This window comes from Globicephala melas, chromosome 10 (assembly GCF_963455315.2).
Source record: "Globicephala melas chromosome 10, mGloMel1.2, whole genome shotgun sequence".
In the NCBI taxonomy this organism is placed as follows: Eukaryota; Metazoa; Chordata; class Mammalia; order Artiodactyla; family Delphinidae; genus Globicephala; species Globicephala melas.
In genome coordinates, this window is record NC_083323.1 from 21,700,523 (window position 1) to 21,727,350 (window position 26,828).

Sequence of the window (26,828 nt, forward strand, 5' to 3'; positions counted from 1 at the left end):
AGCTGTAACTCCTGTTTCTTTTTTCATAGTATTGCTAATCTATATACCCACATACTGAATTTTTAAAAGTCATTTCTGTACTGAACCATAGGACCTCATATTTAATCACTAATAAACTTTGACTTGTTAGAATGAGCCCACTCCTGATGATTTTAAACTCTTATAGGAACACAGTGCAAACAACAAGTGAAAGCATATTTTGTAGACTTTTTATTGCTAAAGTTTATTTTTCTTGAGGGGCATAATATTAATTTATTCAGTGCTCTCAGTATGCATCTTTTTTTAAGAAGCACTATTTGGTTCATACATTGCACAACTAACTATAACAGGTAGGATAAAAGTGACTAAGTAAGCATCAAAGCTAAACAGTCTCTCAGGGGCTATGAAGTTAGGCAGTATGAAGTTAGGGACCTGTTTAGGATTTGGGGACAAGCCATTAGTCCCTCAGAAAAGAGTTAGCAAAGACCAAGGCAGAGAACACAGTCTTAGGCATGCTACCATTATAAAAATTCAAGCACAGAAACAAGTCTGGGATTCAGGAACCAGGCATTCAAATAAAGGGAGACGCCAAATATCAAGAAAAAAGCAAAAGCTGCTAACCAAATTGGAGCCATATTTTGCTAGACTAGGTACAATGGAGCCTTGAAAAGTGAATCACAAACTGTTGGACCTCAATTCTTTTAATCTCTCTGGTCCATTGCCAGGATTTACCATCAAGAGTATTGTGGCAATTAATCTGTGTATCAAAATCCACATTTCTCACAATAAGGAAGAGGGCTTGAAAAGGCTAAGAGGTTGGCAGGGTTAGATACTACCTAGCAATGGGCAGAGTTGCCTCTTTCCCTTAGTTATGGCATAAAGATCTTGTCATAGTCCTTTTGTCTGGGATACAATAGTATGAAAACTAGATTTGCTGAGATAAGACCTAGGTTGTAGCCCCAAAACTTTCATTAACCAGATGTTGATTAATATTGGACACCTAATAATTCCAAGCCTTAGTTTCTGAATGGGGATAATAGTAATATTAGGAGGATTGTTATGAGAGCTAAATGCGAATCATCTGGCTAAATGAAATACTGTTTACTTTGCAGACTGTAAAACACTTCATAAGTTGCTATTCTTCTTACAGTGATTTGAATCTGTGATAGATTTTGAATGACATTATTTCAGATTTCATTAATTCAACAAATGTTTATTAAGTGCATACTATGTGAAAAAGATGGTTGTAGTCTTTGCCTCTATGGTTCTTTAATTCTAGATGAGGAATCAGGCCTTAAAATACTGACTGAAATGTTAGCTATTTTATATATTTATTTTTTAGCATATATTTGTCGAGTCCTACTATGAACATGGCACTTTGCTAGGTACTAGACAAGCAGGTCTTTAGTTATTAACCCCGTTTAACTTATAGATTAATGGGATTATGTTTAACCTTTAGTTTATTCTTCCAGATCTTGTTATTTTAATGAGTTTACTACCTGGATCATTAATGCATTTAATGAAATCATTCAGCATGGAAATTCTGAGATATTATGAAAGACCATGTTAACTGTTTAAAAAGAATCAGTAGGTACTATGACTAGAACATTTTATGATTCTGTCATCAAATAAAGTTATAATGAAAGGAAATGAATTTATTTTGACCTGACTTACTCTTAGTAACTCATGCTTGTGTTTGAAAGTGAATTAATTGGGAGAGGAGCAAGACTAGAGGCAAGGAGACCAGTTTGGAAGTTGTTTAGCAGTTCAAGTGAGATACAATGGTGACCCGGACCAGGGTTGTAGTGGTGGTAGAGAGAAATGAATGTGTTTGAGATACCTAATTCAGTGTTGTATATGGGACTTGGGGAATGAGTGGGTATGATGTTGAGATAATGATTTAAGGAGAAATTGACAAAAATGTTTAAAGATGTTTTTTGAAAAATAAACATGATGATAATCATCAGTGCTTTGATAAGGATGAATATGAGGAGAGACATAGCCTACCAGATAGTAAAATTAATTTTAAGCTTTCAGTAATCAAAGCAGTATGATTGTGATATAGAATAGACTGACATATGGAACAATTAGAAAATCCAGAAACAGATTCAGTTATATGTAAGCATATGGTATATAACTATTGTCACAGGAATTCCATTTCAAAAGAACTAGTTGAGCATGTAAACAAAGATATATGCACAAGAGTGTTCCCTTAAAAGAAAAACATTAAAATTTCAGTATGATAAGATTGACTAAATAAATTATGGCTGTGCGTGTACTGGGACTTAAATTCATCATGTAGACATGTATTTGTCATTGAAACTTGTTCAGAATACATTACTAGAGGTAAATACCAAATCAGAAAACATTACATATAATATCTGTATATATTTATATTTAATATCTTTATGTAAGACTTACAGAAAATCTCTTGAACTTTTATCCTTCTTGGGGTGGGAAAATGCAATGCCCTCCTTAAGATTTCTGTAGAATCTACAAGGCATCCAATCTCAATTCTCATGATCACCTCTTGCTATAAATTCCTATTTGTGTAGAACTTTTGATTCCATTCATTTTTCACATCTTGTGTCTATTCTTGATTCTCTGTCCCATGACTACTGGAATAGGTAATGTACCCTGGTTACTTGTATGAATGTACTTTGTACAGGAATATCCATAGCAACATTTTTCTTAATAACAAAACATCTGGGAAATGTTTAAAGGTCCGTTGTTGGGAGAATGTGTAAGTGAATTTGTGGTATACCTATATGATGGACTCCTGCATCACACTGAAAATAAATGAAACTTAGAAGCATAATATTGATTGAAAAAAGTCACAGAAGAGCAAGAGCATTTTATATTATATATATGAAATTCAAAAGCATACAGTACGAAACCATTTATTCTTTATTGATACCTACATACATAGATAAATTTTAACAGCAATCCAGGGAATTATAAACACAACATTCAGAACAAGATTTAGCCCTGGTTGCCAAGGGAAGGGGTGGGAATGGAAAGGGGAGCATGGGATGGGAGGAGCAGATCTCAGTGGTAATGATCAATCTCTTAAACATGGACACACGTGGATATATTTTATTATTTTATAATCTCATATATCCTCTTTCAAGGGATACTTGTCAGGTATTTCGTTGAATGCCCTGCTTTTTCGGTAATATAAAATATTTGGTTACAAAGGTACGGCTTTGCTATCTTTGTTTTACTGTCTCCTCCTTGCTATCTTTGTTTTACTATCTCCTTCCCTTGGGGCCCTCACTTTCCATAAGGAAGCCATGTGCGTACTATAGACTTCTACGCCTATGAGAAATGATGGCACTCCCTTAAGAAGCAGAAGAGAGTGTACTTCATTATTGTTTAAAATAGTTGGTCTTTCCTTTGCACACACCCACATGTCTACACACAGGAAGCCATCTGGGAGAATATACACCAAAATGTTGCTGTTAGTTATCTGAGCATGCTGGGTTTTCATGTGATATTTTTTTCTCTTTCTTTATAGTTTCTAATATTTCTCTAATAAATATATATACTTAATATACTAACTCACCCTGTGTGGTTAAATTTCAAAGTAGTTTTCAAGGCCTTTAAAATCCTCATAATTCTTTATAAACATAGTAAAAGTCCAACTTAATCAAATTCATGAAGAATGGGTTGTTCTAATTTAATTTTAGGATGAACTAGGGTTTAAGCTGGAGACTCTTCTTTCATAGGCTCATTACAATCTTACTGTAATCTCATTTTTTTCACTTTTGATATGCAAAGCAGTAAACAATCATTTAAAAAAACCAGAAGAGTAAAGTAATTTACATCTTTAAAAGGCATTATCCTTTTCCTAACTGGTATTCAGATTTGTTTGAAAGGACATTAGAGACTGTTCAGTTGATCAAAATATTTACTGAGGACCCATTATGTAGCAGGAGTTATATTAGATTCTGGGGATAGAGTGGTGAACAAGAGAAATTCCAGCTTTCATGGAGTTTACAGTCACCTGGTGTGTTTTATACATAATTTTATCAATAGATAGTTCTGTGTAAACATTTCCACTTAATGAGGAGTTCTGTTGCTTTCTAGTGCTATTTTTAGCTAATTATTGTATCAGTGCATTTTTTTAATATTTATCTTTGCCTGTTATTTTATTTTATTTTTTAATTCATTTATTTACTTTTGGCTACATTGGGTCTTCGTTGCTGCGTGTGGGCTTTCTCTATTTGCGGCGAGCAGGGGCTGCTCTTTGATGCAGTGCGTGGGCTGGGCTTCTCATTGCGGTGGCTTCTCTTGTTGCGGAGCACAGGCTCTAGGTGCGCGGGCTTCAGTAGTTGTGGCATGCGGACTCTAGAGCACAGGCTCAGTAGTTGTGGCGCATGGGCTTAGTTACTCTGCGGCATGTGGGATCTTCCTGGACCAGGGTTCGAACCTGTGTCCCCTGCATTGGCAGGTGGATCCTTAACAACTGCACCACCAGGGAAGCCCTGTCAGTGCATTTTTATTTTAGAAGATAAGCAATATTGTTAATTCACAGAAAACTATTTTTTGTGTTGCCCCAAATTTGCCCTCCTTGACTAATAAACATTGCTCTTTGTTCTACTTTGAAGAACTTTAGAATAAATCTACCACAACAACTTATCCCCTTTCCCACTTTGTGGGATAGCTCTTGAAGGACAGACTTTCAAATATGTTGAGAAAACTATTATGCAGCTGTAAGGCTTCTCTGGGATAGAACACTGCAGTTCCTTTCATCATTTCTTCTGTGACATGGTTTTTAAATCACATACCATCCTGATTGCTTTCCTCTGGACGCTTTCAACTTTGTCACCCTTTGTTGTTAAAAATAAATTACTCCCAATTTCCTGCTTTCAATAGAGTAGAGTGAACATAATTGACTCTTTGATGTGTGAGGGTCTGGTATAGTCTGAAAGCAATTACACTGACCTTGAATACTTATTCTGCTATACTGTAAGTATCATTATAGAAAAAAATAGGAGCTTGTACTAAATCTTTACCAACCCTTGGATATATCTTAGAAGATTTTTTGAAAGTGAGTTAATTTTTCTTCTTATTTGTTTTTTTCTTTTGATAGTGAAGTATGGTTTATAAAGATAACAAATATCAAAAGTAAAACATGATTAATTGTGAAATTCACCATGCAGATAATCTGTTTTTCTTCTCTAGTAAACTGTGAACTTTCTGAGGGCAAGGATTATGTCTTATTTGTTTTTTTTAAATCTCCAGCAGTTAGCACAGTCCTAGATGTATATGATAGATGCCCAATAAATATTTGCTGACCATTAATGCCTTATATAAGAAGTAAAGATCTTGTAAAATGAAACAAATTCCAGTTTTTAGAATATATTGAAGAATCAGTAATATAAAATTGGACCTTAATTTTATCCTAACCTGAAAAGAGTAACCTTAATATATTAGTTAGCAGTATTCAGCAAGGAAGTGTGTTGGGTGGGAACGCATTTACTTCTAAGTGACTGAAAACCCAATTAGCAGTGACTCAAACAATCAGAACTTTAATATTTGCTTAAGAAGCCTGAAGAAACTGGTCCTGGGGCTATTTGAGCAGCTCAGTGATACCATCTAGGTCCCAGGCTTTTTTACCCTTCTGTTGCCATTCTTGGCCTGTTAGCTTTTTGAGGTAAGAGGCTTACTGCCTATGGTTACAACATGCCTGCCCCCTCCAGACATCAAGGCTGCATGCAGAGAGAGGAAACCAAGGAAAGCCAAGGCTCTTAAAAAGCCTCTTTACATGTCTTTTCTTTGAAGAAAAAATATTTTTCCAGAAGCCTCCCAGCAAATTTCCCCTTATATCTAACTGGCCAAAACCTGAGTCATATCTCTAGGAAGCAAGCAAAGGAGTAAAGTTGTGGGAATGACTGTGGATTAGTTAAACAACAGTTTATGCCACAAGTAGAAAATACACATATATTACAAAAAGATCTCATGACAGGAGATCAGGACCTCCCCTGATAACGTCAGGGGAACCAAATTATAAAGACCCTTCTAAAAAGATCACTGATAATATTGGGGTTACACTGTTGCATAACTTATTCAAACAGATGAACCATCACCTGTCAATCACTTTTAGAAGAACTGACGAACCTTATTATTTTTTCTAGTTTTTATAAATTAAACAGGCTGTGTCTTTATCACAAAGCTATTTTTATTTTTTCTCCTTCCTTTCAGGAGTCCTATCCAAAGAAGAGGAATTACACTATGGAAATTGTACCATCTGCTTCTCTGGATACATTTCCTTCAGAAAATGAGAATTTTCTATGTGATCTCATGGACACAGCAGTTACAAAGAAACCTTGCTCCTTAGAAATTGCAAGGGCCCCTTCTCCAAGAACTGGTAATATTTCTTACTGACATTTGGACCAATTCAATTTATATGCCTGCATATGTGAAGATGTGTCATTAATATTTAGATTTCCCACAATATTTAAAAAATGAAAGTGCCCCAATATAGTCACGATGATTTTTACTTTTATTTTTTTGCATTTTGAAGTGAGTCCAGGTAAGTTAGAGCATTTTTGATGTGAAGTCTCTTAACTTCTTGACAAGACCCTCATGGAGATGGTTCTGTCATGGTGAAGACACTGAAACATTTTAACAGTGAAAAACCTTCTAGGTCAGATACAAAACATTGGGTCCTTTAGAGTTCATAGCAAATTTGGTAGCAAGAGTATTTCAATATACTTTCCTGCATCCTATCTGCTTTCAGGTTATCAAAGCATACTCAGCTACTTTGTGTATTTTATCTCTTTTGTGGTATTTTCAGATCCATTGTTTTATTTTTTGCATTATAAACTGGTGAGCAAGGCAAACAAATATTATGCCTATTTTACTGATAAGGAGATTGGAGCTAAGTGTCTTATTTAAGATCTATACATTGGGGGGCCTTTGCTTGAACATGAGTTTTTGACTACCATCATGTTTGCATTCTGTTCCTTTGCCACTGCCTCTAAGAAAGAATGCACAGTAGTTAACATGGAAGCTAATGAGGGAGGAAACCTTCAAATGGGTGGTCAGCATATTCAAAGCTGCAAAGAAGTTGATAGGAGAAGTTCTGAGGAGAAGCTTTTTTTTTTGGTTTGATAATCCAATTGCTGCCTATCTTTGAATAGTAAGTTTAAGAAGTGATGTGATAAAACCAGATTTCTGGAAGTTAACAGTGAGACACTCGGAAATGCAAAATAAGGAAATGGGATTGGAGAATACAGGTTACCCTTTGAAGAGGATTAGAAGAGATTTGATGCTAACATGAAAAGAAAGTGGTATGAAGGAGAAGTGGATAGTTTAGTTTAGGATAAGTAAGACTTGGTCAGGTTTACAAGTTGGAGGAATTTGCTGGTGGAGAGCAAGAGATTGAAGACAAAGAGTAAAAAGAGAACTGAATAGGTAGAAATTAAGACTGAGCTAGTCTAAGAAAACACAGACATTGCTTCTCTCAGAGAGAAGAGAAGATAGAGCATTATGAATACAAAGAAAATAGGTACTTCCATATGGGTTCAATTTCTGAGTACTGTAAAAGGTTATTGACTGAAAAGAAGAGCTAGATGTTGAGAAGCGTTAAAGTAAAATTCAGATATACCATTTTAAGTAATAGGCTATGGTACTTTATAGAAGTGAACAAGTAGATTTTTGAGAAGCATTGAGGCCAGGGTGTTGTATGAATCATAAGCATGCAGAAAGAATATTTTAGGATGAGGTAAGAGCATAATCATGAAAATAGTTAGTTTATTGAGCATTTACTGTGTGCCAGATACTATTATAAGTGCTTTATATACATTATTTCACATAATCCTTACAATGCTATAAGGTAATAATGCCATTATTCCCAATTCACAGTGAGGAAAGTGAGGCACCAAAATATTAGGTAACCTCCCAAGGTTACGTGTTAACAGCGGATGGTTCTGGGACTTGAGCTTGTGTTGTCCACTTGTACTCTTAAATACTATCTATGTTAGTTATGCTGCTGCATTATATTAGGAGATAAAGTGGAATAGAAAGTGTGAACCAAGTACTGAAATCGTCAAGAAATGTGGAGGTATGCCTGGAAGTCCACATATGATAACAATAAAATCAGAAAAAGTATGTTATAATAGGATAGCATAATCATCAGATGAGCAGCAGATTTCGGATGAAAGTAGAATAGTGAGTGATTCAGAAGCAATCATGGAGAGTGAAGACAGTGCTGAGAGATGATAAGAATGTGAGTTGAATGAAAGATCTTCTGTAGGAGAGGTCATAGGGGAAAATAGTGGGGAAATCAGGGGCAAAGCTCAGTTAATGTAGGAAAATGGACGGTATATAAGTATGAAAATTTAAAAGAGCCTTAATTAGGGAATGGGGGTAAGGGTGTTAAGTTAGGGTTGGTGGAAGCAGGAATGAAAGCATTGTGTATTCATTAAACAATCAAAAACGAATTGAGTTCCTTCACATGCCAGGCATTGCTTTGCATGCTGAGGATACAGGGATGAAAAAGACATGGACCCAGGTAACAAGGCTAATAGGCTTAGAAAAACTCTCCTGCTGAAAACCAATAAACGTGCTGGATAAAAATACAGAAAAGGAAAACTTAAAAGCATCAAAAAGGTGACAGGAAGATTATGTAAAGCGAATAACATTTAAATTAGGAACTTCTTTTTATCAGTATATTAGTAAGAAATAATCAGGCAGTACATTGGTGAAGGTGGGAAGCCAGTGGAGCATTAAAGCCACTTTTGTCCTGAGGGAATTTGCTGAACCTGCTGTTGAACTTTGGTGCTCAGTCCTCTATGGATTTGTGTACAGAAAACAAATCTCTGTGCCTGCTCAGCATGAGGATTCTAACAGGAAATCCTTCCTCCATAGAGCTAGGAGCACAGGGGCTACACCCTCACAGTAATCAGAAATAGTCCTGCCTCATAACCTTCATTCTGAGGAGACTGCAAGGTCTGAAAAGATGATTTGTTGTGAGCAGAACAAGGGGAGAAATTCCTGAGGAGTTGTAACCATGAGCTGGTCCTCACACAGGTTTGCACCCAAAACGTATCATCCATATGGTCTAAAAAACATCAGTCCATGAATTTAGTTTAAAGTAATACCCTCAGTCATCAAGCAGAAGCAAATGTAAACGTCTAGAGAGGAATGTATTATCTTCCTAGGCCCCAAATAATTCCTATAAATACTTTTGCAATTCAGATGATCAGTTTACAAAGATTAAGCCTAAAAGAAAAAGATCCCCAAACAAGAATCAACAGAAATAAGAACGAACAGATACACACCCGAAAGACTTCAAATACTGGAATTATCAGATATAGACTATAAAATGACCATGCTATTATAAATAAAAGGTAAGCTTGAAGGTATTTTGAGGAATATAAGATGGCAGATATTTTTGCTGTCATTTTTGGAAAATATAATCCTGCACAGTCTGCCCTCTGGTCACAATGATTTATATCATTTTCCTATGCAAATTGCACTCATTTTTTCCCTCAGGATTCCCAAACATCAGCTCATTACTGCATGAACTCCCAGACTAGGTTCAGGTATGTCTGAGTCGTCCTGGTGCAGTTCTTATGGTATAGGTCCTTGACTACCTTTGCTCTTGGCAATGATGACCTGTGAACTAAAGAGACAAGTTGCCAGTCTCCTGTCCCATAACATATAAGAGTGGGAAAGGCATAGGAAAACCACAATTGACACTCCCATTCAAACACAGGGAAAATAGGGCATGCAGCCATCACTAGTCTGTGGGAATTCTGAATCTAATCAAGCACAGTTACTTGATTAAGGCTTAGTACAATGGAGTAGTAATTGGTTTCTCTGGCTCTTGGTTCCACCCTCCAAGTCATTCTTCTTTTTCCATAAAAAGTAAACCATGTTTACAGCTCAGTATCTTTCTCACTTGCTTACTGTCTATAGAAGATTAGGGGTCAAAAGACCTCTTTTCATTTTTTATTATCTCTTTTCATTTTATATTACAGAGATAATCTACTGATCTACTTTCTTTTAAAACTTTGTGGACTTCCTGTGTTTCAATTTATACTCCATTAGATAAAAGCTTATATTTCAGATAAGTTTTTCTCTGCCTTGTGCCCCTTATAAGAATTCTGTGAGACAATGTCCTTGAGGTTCTTAGGAACCCTGTTATTAAACAAGGAGGATCTGTGAGGCATGCCCTTAAATCCTTAGACGGTCTTTTGTCTGGCTTAAAGTTTCTACGTGGCACTACCTGAGATCTTTCTTAGGTCTTAACATATGATCTTGTATCTCACCCACATTTGGTCATTGGCCTTATTTCTTTGAGGATTGTTTGCCATTTGGAGCAGCTAGAAATGAGAAACCCGTTTTGGTTTTGTACCCAGAAATTTCTGGCCTCTTTGTATTTAGTGGGTCATTCTTTAGTTCCTCTCTCTACTGGCATGTTATCGTGGGCAGCCAGATGAAGCTGGGTTGACTTTAAATATTCTGCCTGGAAATCTCTTTAGCTAGATCATAGAATTCATTTGGTTCAGTTTCTTTTCTCAGTGTTAGCAGAAGTCAATGTTGCCAAACTTTCCTCTACTTTATAAATGACTCCCTGCCTTTAGGTTCCAATTATTACATTTGCTGTCCTATTTAAGCCTTCAGCAACAACTTTCTCATAGCTTTTTAGACTTCCACGAATCCTCTCCTTGGCCTTTAGCCTTTCACAAGCACTCATTTTGAGGCTCTTCCAGCTTTTGCCTGCTGCCTCGTTCACAAAATTAGTGCCATGTATTTTAAATTTTTATTATGGCAGCACCCTGTTTTCAAGTATTAGAATCTGTTCTGCTTATTGATTGCTATATAACAAACCACCTCAACACTTAATGTCTGAGCATTTATTTTGCTTATAAATCTGCATTTCGGGAAGGGCTTGGCAGGGATAGCGTCTTTCTGCCCCAAGTGGTATCAACTGGGGCAACTTGACTGGGGGCTGGAGGATCTATTCTCAAGACCGATCCTTACTCATGTGGCTGGAATGGCCTACTTGGACTTCAGCATGGTATGTAAAAGTGTTCCAAGAGGAAGTATCCTAAGAGAACGAGGCAGAAGCTATGTTACTCCTTATAACTTAGCTTCAGAAGGCAACATCGCTTCCATTGTAGACAAGAGCCTGCATATATTTAACTGGAGGGAATTTAATTCCCCTTCCCTTTTATGGAAAAGTGTTATCTAAGTCATATCGTAAAAAGATATTCTTACAGATACATTTGGAAAATACAAACTTCAACAATGCCTGCGTTGTTCGTTGTTATTGTTGTTTTCTAAGTGGGATAAGAGTTAATTTGCATGGGTACATAATTTTCCCCAATTGTGTTCAATCATTTGGATTCAGTATAAAAGAAACCAATTTACTCAGCTGACCCAGGCTTAATTTATAGTGATTGGTGGTCTTTGTACTTTGGGCTGTGATTGTGAATCCTAGGGTTGAGGGAGTCCAGAATTAAAAATGGAAGAATTTTTTTTTAATGATAGGAATACAGATGAATATGAGAGTCAGAGCAGTTTCTGTTCCAGTTCTAGATGGAACCTTATCAAGTGAACCTCACAAAATTCCCCTCCATAAACAACATAGCAGGTAGAAGGGAGCATCAATATAACTGTCATCTGGCTGGATGAGGAAACAGTTCATGTCTTTTCCTTCTGTTGATTCCATTAACCTGTACCTTAGGTTTTGCCTGGATCCAGTTACTTCCAAGTCTCTCATTCTGCTATGCTTAGCTTTGCCTTCTCAGGACCAACTAATTAAGCTCATGAACTTAGGGGAAGTTATGGACTTCTCTTAGAGTTACTGATGTTTTCCCTTTGTTAGTAAGTCCCTTATTATCTAAAGGTAGGACTTCTAGAAGAGGAGACCTCTCTTGATGCACATGAGTCATTTGGAGGCCCTCAGATTGAACTGGGTAGGTAACTACCCTACAGTTCCTCACTTAATAAACATTTATAGAGTGCCTCTGGTGTTCTAGGTCTCATGCTGCATGTTTCAGAAGAAACAGAGTGAAAGGTAAAAGTCCTGATACTTAGGAGCTTAGAAGTGTTAAAATTAAGGGTAATAAGTTCAATGAGAGAGGTGAGCGTAAGGTGTTCCAGGAGAGTAGAACAGGAGGTAGTGCCTGATCTGAGCCTCAAAGAAGGAAGAGTTAGATGAATGAATGGGAAATATATGGCTCTCTAGGCCAGGGAATAGTGTGCCCAGAAATTCAGATGTGTGGAAGAACTACTGCATTCACAGACTATGCCCAATATAGCATGGTTAGAGCATAGAATGAGACTAGGGAAAAATGCATAAAAAAAGAAGTGACATGCTGAAGGTTGGATAGCAGAGTCAAACCACTGACAGACTTTAAGGAGGGACATGATAGATTTTTGTGTTTTAGAACGATCTCTCAGGAAGCAATGTGGGGGATAGATTGAACAAAGGCTAGAGGCAGGAGGATTAATTAGGAGATCAATGTGCAGTCTCAGCAGAAAATGATGATGGCCAGGAGAAAGCCAATGCCAACGAAGAGGGGGAAGCGGGAACAAAGCTGAGAGGTATGTAGGAGTGAAGCTCATCCCTTCTCCCCGTGGGATTCTGCCATTTGGAAAATAGTAGCCAAGGGAACTAAAGAATTATATCTTAGGGTATGTATTCTACAGTTTTTGGTTAACTGTGCTGGATAACTTGGCTCAGTTTTACAGACAAAATGAGGATTTCTACACATACAGGAACTGCATTCTGAAGCTTTTCCTGGAGAGAAAGAAAGACAGTGAGGAATAGAGAGAGACAAAGATAGAGATGGAGAGAGTGGAGGGATGACCATTTCTTTAGAGGGACGGTGATAAGTTGATTTGTGCCCCCATCCCCCCTACCATAAAGGTATATTGGAACTCCTAGTACTCCTAGTACCTCAGAATGTGACCTTATTTGGAGAATTGGAGACAGGATCTTTATAGAGATCATCAAGTTAAAATGAAGTCTTTAGGTGGACCCTAATCCAACATGACTCATAAAAAGGAAGACACAGACATGTGCAAAGAGGGAAGACAGTGTGAAGAGACATGGGGAGAAGATGGCCTTGTAAAAGCCAAGGAGCGAGGCCTGGAACAGATCCTTTCTTCACAACCCTCAGGAAGAACTAGTTCTGCCAACACCTTGATTTTGGACTTCCAGCCTCTAGCACTGTGAGAAAATACATTTCTCTTGTTTTAAACACCAGGTTAGTAGCAGCCTGAAGAAAGAAATACAGGGGCTGTAACTGAGCACACAAACTCAATACCTAGATGGGAGAGGTGAATTAGGGTAGGGTATTGGGGTCTACAGGGGCAGATCATGCCCGGACTTGCTTGTCTCAGAGGCTGTGCAGCCTGAGGGTCTTGGCTGTAACTGCCATTGTCATTCATGGGTATGCAATATGTATTTTTCTCAGAAAATCAGTTAAGTATGGATGTTAGTTCCCTCTCTGTGGTCTCTTTTACTTATTAACTAGATGAGCTAGTATAAAACAGGTCTCATCCTGACCACAAGAAAAAATTTTTTGTCATATCAACTGGTTTAATTTAAATACGAAAGCAACTTATTAGTAAATCTGTATTCAACAAGATTTTACAATTAAACCAGAAAATGAAGCATACTCCTGCAAGGAGCATTTTACTCATGCCTCAATGACTACATATTTATATGGAATAAAGAATATTGCTCTAGTACTAGGCTCATTAAATAAAGATGAACAGAAGTCCAGTCCTTGCTTGGTAAATTTTCTAAGACTTATGTTTACTCAGTCAGTATTGAATCATATTTATTTCCCTTATTGCATTGAGCAAAGTACCTTACGTAATCGTAGTGGTGACTCAGTTACATAAATGAATGAATCATTAAATGAGTGAATGAATGAATGAATATCACCCTTAAAATAAAATGGCTATGATAGCAGAAAAATCCCTTATGAAATAGTCAGGTGCCATCAAAGATAGTGTTTTCTTATCTGCCTTTCATTTACACAGGGGAGTTTTTCCATTTTATGGTTACTAGGCAACCTGTTATTTTGAATCACTTAGTACGGGCTTTGCTTACTATGGATGCTCAATAAATCCATTTTGATTAATGAGCAATTTACAACAACACCAGTGAAGACTGTTCCAATCCTGTTGGATAAGAATAAATGATCTCTGATAAAAAGGACACAATCAATAGTACCATGCCAGGATAGTGTGCGTCTCGGTTACCTTTATTCAATTTGCTAATGTGCTCACTGAACTATGGTCAACCTGAAACAAAAATGTCATGTGGTGAATAATCCTCCACACCTCACTACACCTCCCCCAGTATCCTGAAATAGGTCATAGTGTGAGGGTGGTTCTATAACTTATTTATACCAAAATATTTTTTGAAATGGTGAAGCTTTCTTAATTCTAATGCCAAATTTTTGAAATTAAAAGAATTCAGACTGGACTAGGGCTAATGTTTATCTCTGCTAAGCAAGTGGGTAGTGTCAACATGAGTTCTGTGGGTATGTTTAACTCATTTAAGATAGCAAACTATTTTTAAGCCCCTTGAAAGCATTCTTTAACATACAAACACTGGCCTTGCTGATAAGAACCATTTTTATCAAACAGCAATTATTTATTTGCCATTGTCTCTGTGCTCAGTGCTGTCTTAGCCATTTATTAAGGCAGATCTCTGCGTAGTAAATTTGTAACCCAGTGTTAGTTTATAGAAGGGCAAAGAGAGAAAACTAGAACAGCAGTACCTGCAGTGAAATCCTGGTAAATTAACCATTCTTTCATCCATATGGACAGTTAACTAATTTGAAAATGTAATCATCTCAGTTTGATCAAATTGGGGGAAGTTTGTTTTATTTGGAAAACTACGTCCTAAACAAAAAGAACATTATCGCTTTTTTTCCTCAAACCAATTCTACTTGTTCTATACATGAATAACATGAATCATAGAATCATAAGATTTCTAAAAATACAATGAACTCTTATTAAAGTGATTATGTGGGGGATATAAGCTTTTTCTGATGTCATATATGGTATCCTGTGGAACAGAGATTCTCTGCAATGTCAGAATATGTATAATAATGAGGTAAACTTTCATTAATTCATAAATTCATGCTCACCAAATTCAAGCAGGCCCTCCACACTGCATCTGTCCACTCTTCCTTTACTCTCCTCAAACCTCAGATACTTTATCCTACCTTGTCTCTTACTCTCAGCAGATGACCTCATAGTTTAATTAATAAAGAAAATTGGAGCAACAAGGACCTAATGTATGGCACAGGGAACTGTATTCAATATCTTGTAATAGCCTATAATGGAAAAGAGTATGAAAAAAAATATATGTATATATGTATGCATAACTGAATCACTTTGCTATACACCTGCATCTAACACAACATTGTAAATTAACTGAACTTCAAAAAATATGGTTAAAAAAAAAAGAAAATCAGAGCCATCAGGTGGAAGTTTAACGTCCTCCACCAAGTCTACAAGTACAACTGCCCCTGCACCTTCTCCTGCCTATTCCTCCTGTTAAAATAGAGGGTATTTTTCTCATGCTATGTATGGAAGGTCAGCTCCAACCTCTGTGCTCCATGTCTCTACCTTCCCAGTAATTTGACCCTTTCATTCACTCCTTCTCTCTCCTGTGGTTTTTGTTGTTGTTTTTTTAAAATTTATTTATTTTATTTGTTTATTTTTGGCTGCGTTGCGTCTTGGTTGCTGCGCGTGGGCTTTCTCTAGTTGCGGCAAGCAGGGGCTACTCTTCGTTGTGGTGTGCAGGCTTCTCATTTTGGTGGCTTCTCACGTTGCAGAGCAATGGCTCTAGGCACGCGGGCTTCAGTAGTTGTGGCACACGGGCTCAGTAGTTGTGGCTCACGGGCTCAGTAGTTGTGGCTCATGGGCTCTAGAGTGCAGGTTCAGTAGTTGTGGTGCACAGGCTTAGTTGCTCCATGGCATGTGGGATCTTCCCGGACCAGGGCTCGAACCCGTGTCCCCTGCATTGGCAGGCAGGTTCTTAACCACTGTGCCACCAGGGAAACCCTCCTGTGTTTTTAATTGTCCTTCCCTGGGCCATGCACAGTAACATTTAAATCTGTTTAAGTTTTTTTTTTTTTTTTTTTTTTGCGGTACGCGGGCCTCTCACTGTTGTGGCCTCTCCCGTTGTGGAGCACAGGCTCCGGACGCGCAGGCTCAGCGGCCATGGCTCACGGGCCCAGCTGCTCCGTGACATGTGGGATCTTCCCGGACCGGGGCACGAACCCATGTCCCCTGCATCGGCAGGCGGACTCTCAACCACTGCACCACCAGGGAAGCCCTGTTTAAGTCTTTTTCATTTGAAAAACAATAACGAACAGAAGAAGCAACTAATAATGAAAGCGACAAATAAAGAACTAAAAAGTTCCCTGATCCCACTTGATTCCTCAGCTGCTATTCTTCTCTCTATCCCCTTCACATTCTTAGTATGTTCATTTTCTTCCTTACCTTTCACTTCTCAGCCCACCTTGTCAGGTTTCCAGTCCTCACTGCTCTGTTGAAAGGTGCTTTCTAGGAGGCCAGTGCCTCATCCATTAGGCTACTGGGGCTGACGAAAGGTGCTTTCTAAAGGCAATGACCTTGATGTCACAAAATCTAAAGGACATGTCTCAAACCTCATTTTTCTTCACCTCTCAGCAGCATTTCACGGGTTAGTGACACCTCCATCTTGCCATCTTTTCTTCCCTTTGCTGTCCAAGGGAGATTTTCATCTTATGCTGTTCTCTCTATATATTGACAGCCGATATTTTTCTGTAAGGTTCTAAAAGTTGGGAGTTCCTCAAGGCTCAAAGTCCTCCCTTTTCTATTTACTTTTCCCTCTTCCTAAGTGATCTCATCCATAGTATGGCTTCTGTTACAGTCAACATGCTGAAGACTCCCAACTATTTCTGGTCTAGATCACTTCCTCTCAATTCCAGCCTCATCCATCTGTCCATCTATTGAATGTCTCCACTTATATGTCTCAAAAATACCTTGACCCCAAAATTACACTTATGTCTTTCCTTCCAAACTTGCTCTTCATGCAGGGTTCCTTCTCTTAGTAAATGACTTAATCATTCATCTGATTGCAGAAGGCTGTGTGTCATTCTTTCCATCTCCATCTTCGTTAGCTTCCATATTCAATCAGTCACCAAGTCTTGTGGTTTTTAACTGGAATAGGTTGTAGGGTGAGGGTAATTCTGTAACTTACTATTGATCCCTAACTACTTCTCAAATCTATCTGCTTCTCTTAATCTCTACCATCACCAATTACTCTTCTGGATTATTTAATAATAAAATATTATTTGCCTATTTGCCTTCCTTGAATTTATTATTCACGTTGCAGCCAAATCTGAGTGCATCACTCCTCTCTTAGTGACATGCCGCTGCTCTTAGAAAGATGACCCAAATCCCTAGTAAGGTTCAGAAGGCCCTGAATAAGGTGATATATTTTTTTCCTTTTCATTTCACACAATGTCCTCATGTCACACCAGTCTCTACCTTTCCAACTGGCCCTCTTTAGTTCCTTTTAGTTCTTTAATAGGGGCAGCTCCTTTCTATCTGTGGGCCTTCACATGCCTGAAGCAATGTCTGTTTCTACTGTCCCTTTTCCTTCTCCTTCTCCCAAGTAAATAACTTGTATTATTATTCAGGGAAACCTCCTTTGTGGGAACCCACACATACCTGTGCCCCAGACTAAGTATGTATATGGATGCCTCTGTTTTCTAATTTTTTAGCACCTTCTAATTTTATTTTCCTTTAGACCCCGTAGTTGTTTTTATTTTGTTTTTTTGTTTGTTTGTTTTTTTTTTTGCGGTACGTGGGCCTCTCACTGTTGTGGCCTCTCCTGTTGCAGAGCACAGGCTCCGGACGTGCAGGCTCAGCGGCCATGGCTCACGGGCCAAGCCGCTCCGCGGCATGTGGGATCTTCCCGGACCGGGGCACGAACCCATGTCCCCTGCATCGGCAGGCGGACTCTTAACCACTGCGCCACCAAGGAAGCCCTAGACCCCTTAGTTTTGATTGAGATTATGTAATTATTTTGGGGTTACTTACTGTAATATCTGTTTTAGTTTTTTGTCTTGTAGAGTTTACCATCTTGCCTGTTCTCCAACTGCAACCATAGTTTCTAGCAAAATCGCTGCCACATAAAAGACACTCAGTAAATATTAATGAAAAAATAATAATAGCTAATGTTATTGACTACTTATTTTATGCATATTAACTTATTTAATCTTAAGCTATATATGAAGTAAAAAGTTTTATCATTACTATTTTGCAGAAAGGAAAACAAGGCACAGAAAAGCTTGGAGCTTTTTAGAAAATGGCAGTGCTGGACTTTGCATACAGGATATTTTACTCTAGAGATCATATTCTTAACCACATTCACAGTTCATTAATTATTTATTTAGTTAAACACGTGATTCTGAGTTTTTTTTTTTTTTTTTTGATTTGCAGGATAAATCTTGAATTTTTCCTTTCAATAGAAAGAGTTGGAAACTTGTTTAGTGGTTTGGGATAGAGCTGTATTGTGCCCATCTGTGAAGTGGTACTGAGGAATGTTCTAATCAGTCTAAAATAAGTGGATGAATTGGAGACAACCCCAAAGTCAAAACAAGTGAATGCCTAAGTAATAATGATAAAAGGATAAAATCATTAAAAATAATGTTTTCAAATAATATCTACTTATTCAAATTTTTATAATGGCACATAGTTGCCCCTGAATAAATAGCTGTTGAATGAATGAATGTCTATTTACCATTTGATACAAATTTGGTTGCAAACTAATATTATGTGTATGTGCATGGAAAAAAAAAAGACCAGGAAGATATCATAGTCATTTTACTATCTCTAGATGCTAGGATAACATGTAATTTTATTTTTTTCATACCTTTTTTTATTGTCCAAACTTCCTACAGTTAACACATACTGTTTTTATAATTAGAAAATTAAAAATAGCTTAGTCATCTAGAAAGTTAAAGTAGCTCATGTCAAAACAATTCCCATTTATCTAGTTAATGTTAAATACGTAGGCGATTTCCATCTTTGACGAAAGAAAGTTGAATAGGCTAAGGATGGATACTGTCTATAAAATACTGAAACTTCCTTGCAATAAACCTTTATCTGTTAAAGATTGGTTTTTAACCTATGGTTTTGCTCATATTCAGAATATTTTAATTTAGATTATCTTGTTTGGTGGACTGGTTGAACACTTGACAAGAGTTATTCTCAATGCTTGTAAAAGAGAAAATATTATTATAGCTCATGGAAATTTACAATTGTGCAGTTTCAATCCACTCTGATGATTAAGCTGTTATTTCTTGGACTCCCTTATTAATGTTCTGTTTAGCAGCTTCTACATATAGCATTAAGTTGGAAATAACATTATACTAAAATTATAGTTTTAAAGAAATCTTGTATAATGCTTATAGTCTTATATTTAAAATCTTTTTTTTTTCTCCCTACGCTGTCTAGACATGTCAAATTCATCTACTGGCAAGCTCACTAATTCATTTTACAGTCTTTTCCATAGAGGCTGTGTTATTAATGTAATATTACACTAAGACTGCTAGTTCTCTCTTTAGGGACTCCTACACTCTTAATTAAGTAACATTAGCAAAATTAACTGCCACCCAACTACAGTCACATTATACATTTAAAAAGTAACCATTTTACATTAATATATTTTATGCTAGATTTTATCCAATATATTACATTTTACATTTGTATTACAATACATAAATCTGAGAAACTCATAATAGATTGTTTTGTTTTTCTGTTGGTCTCTCAGAAGTAGTTTATAACAAATGGAAAAGACAGAAATAGTTTCTTCTTTTGTATTACTTTTGGGTATTGACAGACTAAGTTTGAATAGTTAAGAAGAGTAGAGAATTAAAAGTAATTTTATTTAATCTCAGTCAAGAATTAATGCACTAAAAATTTCCAGATCTATCATTTCATTACGTTTATCATCGTATCTCCTGTTGCAGTAGAGGAAACTGCATCAAAACAGATGAATAATTTGTTGAAAGAGATGAGAATTCACTGTGACTGTCAGCGTATCTATTATTCATAGCTCTTCCCCAGTGCTGCAAAGCACTGTTTAGAACTATTTTCATAAGATTCATTCATTTATTCATTCATTTGTTCCACAACTATTTATTGAGGACTTACTATTTTCCAGGTCCTTAGGTGTATGAGACATGAAGAAAAAGAAAACATATTAGACATGAAAAAATAGGAGAGGTTTTATCTATAATATATTGCTAAATAAAAGCTCAAAGCATTCTAGATACTGGGAGTCAAAAGGACTCAAATAGACCATTATTGCATCCAGAGTTACATATTTTCCTGCCAGAGTTGGCCACATTCATTCTCTGTAGGAGACCCTATTCTGTTCTTTATACACAGAACCCAGAGAAGAAACTGCAGGTGCCATTTAATCACATAGGCTTTCTATGCTTTTAATTTCTATAGAACCATTCAATTCATTACTAGATAGTCATCTAGTGTCTCTCACCTGTGAATAGAGGAAATGAAATGAGAATAATGGAATGCTAAAAACTGTGCCACAAACAAGTCAAGAGAAGTGAACTAGCTAGCATTTCTTTCCATAGAAAATTGAAAAGTACTAAGCAGACATTGTCCAAGGCAAGAATGAGGTTCCTGGATCATCATATCAGGTGAAACATACTTTGATTACTGTAACCGAGTGTGGAAAAATGTGATTCATCTAAATTCTGAGACATAGCAACACAGAAATTTTTCTGAACAGATAAGCTTATTTTGAATATCTTTTAACTAATTGTTTGCCTTAGGAAATCCTGTTGGACTGTTGTTATTTTTTAGTATAATATAAAAATTTTCAACATAGCCACTAATACAATGCTTACTTTTTCTTCTAGTAGCTTTTTAAAAATAAGTTTATGTTCGCATCATAAAATTAAATAAATTATTTTAGTAATTTTGTGCAAGAAAAGTATTTTCCCCGAATCCTACCTATCAGAGAATCTAATGTTAACATTCTGATTTATTCCTTTCCCACTTTTTTTTTTGTTGTTGCTGTGCACAGCTTTTCCATAATTGAGAATGAACATCTGGTATATATACGTTTGTATTGTATTGATTTTTAAATAAATTATATGTTTTTCTGATCATATAAGTATAATATGACCTGTCAACTTGGCAAGATCTGTCAGATTTATTTTAAAGTGACCCTTCCCCAATTTTCCAGTGTATCAAAACGATGAAGGATAAAATATATAATGAGAAAATTATAAATTTTGGCTTTGCTGAAAAACAAAGGCAATATCTCCATGCTCAATGAGATCAGAAACACAAAATAGAAAGTGGAATCTAAATGGCAGACCAGCTGGTGACTGGGCCCAGCAATGGGAAGGGTCTGTAGGGAGATTGTATCCCTCAGGGTAATGGAATCTAGAAAATGCTTCACCTGAAGTGGGAGCCAGAAGTCAGGCCTACTGCTGAAGTGCAGCTAGGGTGTTAAATTTCCCCCAGAGAGTAAGAAAAGTGCACTAAAGAACTAGAGAAACAAATACATTTAATGACTTTTGAATTTTTTTTTTTGTTTGTTAAAAGCATTTCCAGTAAAAATTTTAAGAGAAACCACTAAAAATTAGAAACATATTTTTATATCTTCCAAACCAATAATGGAAAATAAAAGAATAAAGGAATCTTTATTAATTATAAAGTCCCTAAATCTGGAAAAAATAAGTAAAGCAAAGAGTAACCCTGGTGAACCAGAAATACAAAATAGAAAATAATTAATGAAAGACAAAGATGGTCATATTGGATGTAATTTAAAAAATCTTACTATGTGTTTTTTACAGGAGTCAAATCTAAATGAAAATGATACAACTGGGGTTAATAAAGCAAAAGATCAAGCAAAACCAACCTAAAGAAAGACGTTGAAGCAATATTATCAACCAAAATATAGTTGAAAGTTAAAAACAAAAGAGTTAAATAGAGGTACGGTATAACAACAAAAGGGTAAAACACAATACCAAGAAGGTTAAAGTCATAAATTTTTTCACACACAGCCTTGCCTTGAAATATTAGAAGCCAAAATTGATAGGACTTTGAATAAAAACTGAAATTCACAATTTGTGTAAGATTTTAATATTACCATATGTCAGAATATTGAAAAATGAAGAAACATAAAAGTGTAGACTGTTGAATAATACAATTAACAAGCTTGATTTGATATCTAGAACTCTGTACCCATCAATAGACAATACATTCGTCTTCTCACGCCAGCATAAACACTTAGAAAACTTGACCGTTTACTAGGTCACAGAGGCAGTCTCAACACATCAGGGAATCAGGCCCCCATCTCAGATTATAGTGTAATGAAATTAGGAATCAACAATAAAAAATGTAAATCATTATATTTGAAAAGTTTTTATCCCCCATTATTGGATGGCTTACAAATTATAAAAGAAATATATGCTGTACTACTGAATTAAAGCCTATAATACAATACATAATTTTATAAAGGAATCCTAATCATTTCCCCCATTTCGCCTGACCTTATTGTTCCCACTTCCTAACCCACCTTCATTTAAACAATGCTAACAGCTCAGTCTATATCCTTTAACTGTCTCCTTACACATACTAGCATGGAAAAGCACAAATATATATATACATATACATTTTGTTCATTTTTACCAAAATAGAATCATACATACCCATTAGTTTGCAACTTTTTTTTTTAACATCTTTATTGGAGTATAATTGCTTTACAATGGTGTGTTAGTTTCTGCTTTATAACATAGTGAATCAGCTATACATATATATACCCATATCTCCTCCCTCTTGCGTCTCCCTCCCACCCTCCCTATCTGACCCCTCTAGGTGGTCACAAAGCACCAAGCTGATCTCCCTGTGCTATTCAGCTGCTTCCCACTAGCTGTATATTATTGTAACCATTCATAGAGAGTGCAGTTGTCTGCAAGCAAAGACTGTCTTTTCACTGTTAATCAGCTGTAGAAACTTGTAGGTCCTCTCCATGCAGTCATACAGTTTGAGAGGGCTAGGAGGCATGAGTTCCAGTAGACCAAGAAAGGCCTGGGGCTTTCCTAAAATGACCAGGGCTTCCCCATTCCCCTCACCTCATCTTCTTTTTCACCTTGTACTTCAATGTCTGGTGAAGTAAAGAAAAGAAATAGAGACTGGAATATAGTATGTCACAAATTTCATGATGATGGCAACTGTAATTTGCTATGGCACAGCAAACTGAAAAGGCATTTGTTGTCTAAAAAAAATGTAAAGATAAGTTAAGTGTAAAATAATGAGGTACATTCAGTAAACGCACATTAAATTTGATAAGAAATTTGCCCTCAACATTCAAAGAACCTGTGGAAATTACTTGCTTAAAATCAGAATTAAATGTCCAACAAAACATCTTAAAACTATTTTTAGTAGGATCCAAGCTTGTAATTTAAATTTATGTAATACCCCTTTGACTTTCTATTAATAATGCTGAGTCACGAGAGAACTTACTTAAACTGGGCAGACATAGTTTTGAAACTGAAAATATTTAATGTCAAATCAAATCAGTTCTTCTAAAAGTGATGAAAGAATTTTGTCAATGTGGATATAAATATTAAAGGAAAGTTATTGTTAAATTCAATTCAGTTATTTGAAAGATTTTAAATATGTTTAGAATAACTTGGTCATATGAATCTACTTCTTCCACTGTAATTTTTTTTAACATCTTTATTGGGATATAATTGCTTTACAGTGGTGTATTAGTTTCTGCTTTATAACAAAGTGAATCAGTGATACATATACATATGTTCCCATATCTCTTCCCTCTTGCGTCTCCCTCCCTCCCACTCTCCCTATCCCACCCCTCCAGACAGTCACAAAGCACCGAGCTGATATCCCTGTGCTATGCGGCTGCTTCCCACTAGCTATCTACCTTACGTTTGGTAGTGTATATATGTCCATGCCTCTCTCTCGCTTTGTCACAGCTCACCCTTCGCCCTCCCCATATCCTCAAGTCCATTCTCCAGTAGGTCTGTGTCTTTATTCTTGTCTTACCCCTAGGTTCTTCATGACATATTTTTTTCTTAAATTCCATATATATGTGTTATCATACGGTATTTGTCTTTCTCTTTCTGACTTCACTCTGTATGACAGACTCTAGGTCTATCCACCTCATTACAAATAGCTCAATTTCGTTTCTTTTTATGGCTGAGTAATATTCCATTATATTTATGTGCCACATCTTCTTTATCCATTCATCCAATGATGGGCACTTAGGTTGTTTCCATCTCCATGCTATTGTAAATAGAGCTGCAATGAACATTTTGGTACATGACTCTTTCTGAATTATGGTTTTCTCAGGGTATATGCCCAGTAGTGGGATTGCTGGGTCATATGGTAGTTCTTTTTGTAGTTTTTTAAGGAACCTCCATACTGTTCTCCATAGTGGCTGTACCAATTCACATTCCCACCAGCAGTGCAAGAGTGTTCCCTTTTCTCCACACCCTCTCCAGCATTTATTGTTTCTAGATTTTTTGATGATGGCCATTCTGACTGGTGTGAGATGATATCTCATTGTAGTTTTGATTTGCATTTCCCTAATGATTAATGATGTTGAGCATTCTTTCATGTGCTTGTTGGCAGTCTGTATATCTTCCTTGGAGAAATGTCTATTTAGGTCTTCTGCCCATTTTTGGATTGGGTTGTTTGTTTTTTTGTTACTGAGCTGCATGAGCTGCTTGTAAATTTTAGAAATTAATCCTTTGTCAGTTGCTTCATTTGCAAATATTTTCTCCCATTCTGAGGGTTGTCTTTTGGTCTTGTTTATGGTTTCCTTTGCTGTGCAAAAGCTTTGAAGTTTCATTAGGTCCCATTTGTTTATTTTTGTTTTTATTTCCATTTCTCTAGGAGGTGTGTCAAAAAGGATCTTGCTGTGATTTATGTCATAGAGTGTTCTGCCTATGTTTTCCTCTAAGACTCTGATAGTTTCTGGCCTTACATTTAGGTCTTCAATCCATTTTGAGCTTATTTTTGTATATGGTGTTAGAGAGTGATCTAATCTCATACTTTTATATGTACCTGTCCAGTTTTCCCAGCACCACTTATTGAAGAGGCTGTCCTTTCTCCACTGTACATTCCTGCCTCCTTTACCAAAGATAAGGTGACCATATGTGCGTGGGTTTAACTCTGGGCTTTCTATCCTGTTCCATTGACCTATCTTTCTGTTTTTGCGCCAGTACCATGCTGTCTTGATTACTGTAGCTTTGTAGTATAGTCTGAAGTCAAGGAGCCTGATTCCTCCAGCTCTGCTTTTCTTTCTCAAGATTGCTTTGGCTTTTCGGGGTCTTTTGTGTTTCCATACAAATTGTGAAATTTTTTGTTCTAGTTCTGTGAAAAATGCCAGTGGTAGTTTGATAGGGATTGCACTGAATCTGTAGATTGCTTTGGGTAGTAGAGTCATTTTCACAATGTTGATTCTTCCAATCCAAGAACATGGTATATCTCTCCATCTGGTGGTATCATCTTTAATTTCTTTCATTAGTGTCTTGTAATTTTCTGCATGCAGGTCTTTTGTCTCCTTAGGTAGGTTTATTCCTAGATATTTTATTCTTTTTGTTGCAGTGGTAAATGGGAGTGTTTTCTTGATTTCACTTTCAGATTTTTCATCATTAGTGTATAGGAATGCAACAGATTTCTATGCATTAATTTTGTATCCTGCAACTCTACCAAATTCATTGATTAGCTCTAGTAGTTTTCTGGTAGCATCTTTAGGATTCTCTATGTATAGTACCATGTCATCTGCAAACAGTGACAGCTTTACTTCTTGTTTTCCGATTTGGATTCCTTTTATTTCCTTTTCTTCTCTGATTGCTGTGGCTAAAACTTCCAAAACTATGTTGAATAAGAGTGGTGAGGGTGGGCAACCTTGTCTTGTTCCTGATCTTAGTGGAAATGCTTTCAGTTTTTCACCATTGAGGACGATGTTGGCTGTGGGTTTGTCATATATGGCCTTTATTATGTTGAGGAAAGTTCCCTCTGTGCTTACTTTCTGCGGGGTTTTTATCATAAGTGGGTGTTGAATTTTGTCGAAAGCTTTCTCTGCATCTATTGAGATGATCATATGGTTTTCCTCCTTCAGTTTGTTAATGTGGTTTACCACATTGATTGATGTGCGTATATTGAAGAATCCTTGCATTCCTGGAATAAACCCCACTTGATGATGGTGTATGATCCTTTCAATGTGCTGTTGGATTCTGTTTGCTAGTATTTTGTTGAGGATTTTTGCATCTATGTTCATCAGTGACATTGGCCTGTAGTTTTCTTTCTTTGTGACATCCTGGTCTGGTTTCGGTATCAAGGTGATGGTGGCCTCGTAGAATGAATTTGGGAGTGTTCCTCCCTCTGCTATATTTTGGAAGAGTTTGAGAAGGATAGGTGTTAGCTCTTCTCTAAATGTTTGATAGAATTCACCTGTGAATCCATCTGGTCCTGGGATTCTGTTTGTTGGAAGATTTTTAATCACAGTTTCAATTTCAGTGCTTATGATTGGTCTGTTCATATTTTCTATTTCTTCCTGATTCAGTCTTGGCAGGTTGTGCATTTCTAAGAATTTGTCCGTTTCCTCCAGGTTGTCCATTTTATTGGCATAGAGTTGCTTGTAGTAATCTCTCATGATCTTTTGTATTTCTGCAGTGTCAGTTGTTACTTCTCCTTTTTCATTTCTAATTCTGTTGATTTGAGTCTTCTCCCTTTTTTTCTTGATGAGTCTGGCTAATGGTTTATCTATTTTGTTTACCTTCTCAAAGAACCAG

At 36.6% G+C, this 26,828-nt stretch overlaps 1 protein-coding gene across 19 annotated transcripts in view; it reads left to right on the forward strand.

The window, feature by feature from the left end:
• Positions 1–26,828, forward strand: part of ANKS1B (ankyrin repeat and sterile alpha motif domain containing 1B) — a 1,162,364-nt gene that overhangs the window by 419,923 nt on the left and 715,613 nt on the right. For all 19 annotated transcript variants that reach the window (XM_060307139.1, XM_060307138.1, XM_060307130.1 and 16 more), the window contains one exon: positions 6,187–6,352. In XM_060307139.1, the coding sequence (XP_060163122.1) occupies positions 6,187–6,352 (166 nt within the window). The remainder of the gene's footprint in view (positions 1–6,186; positions 6,353–26,828) is intronic.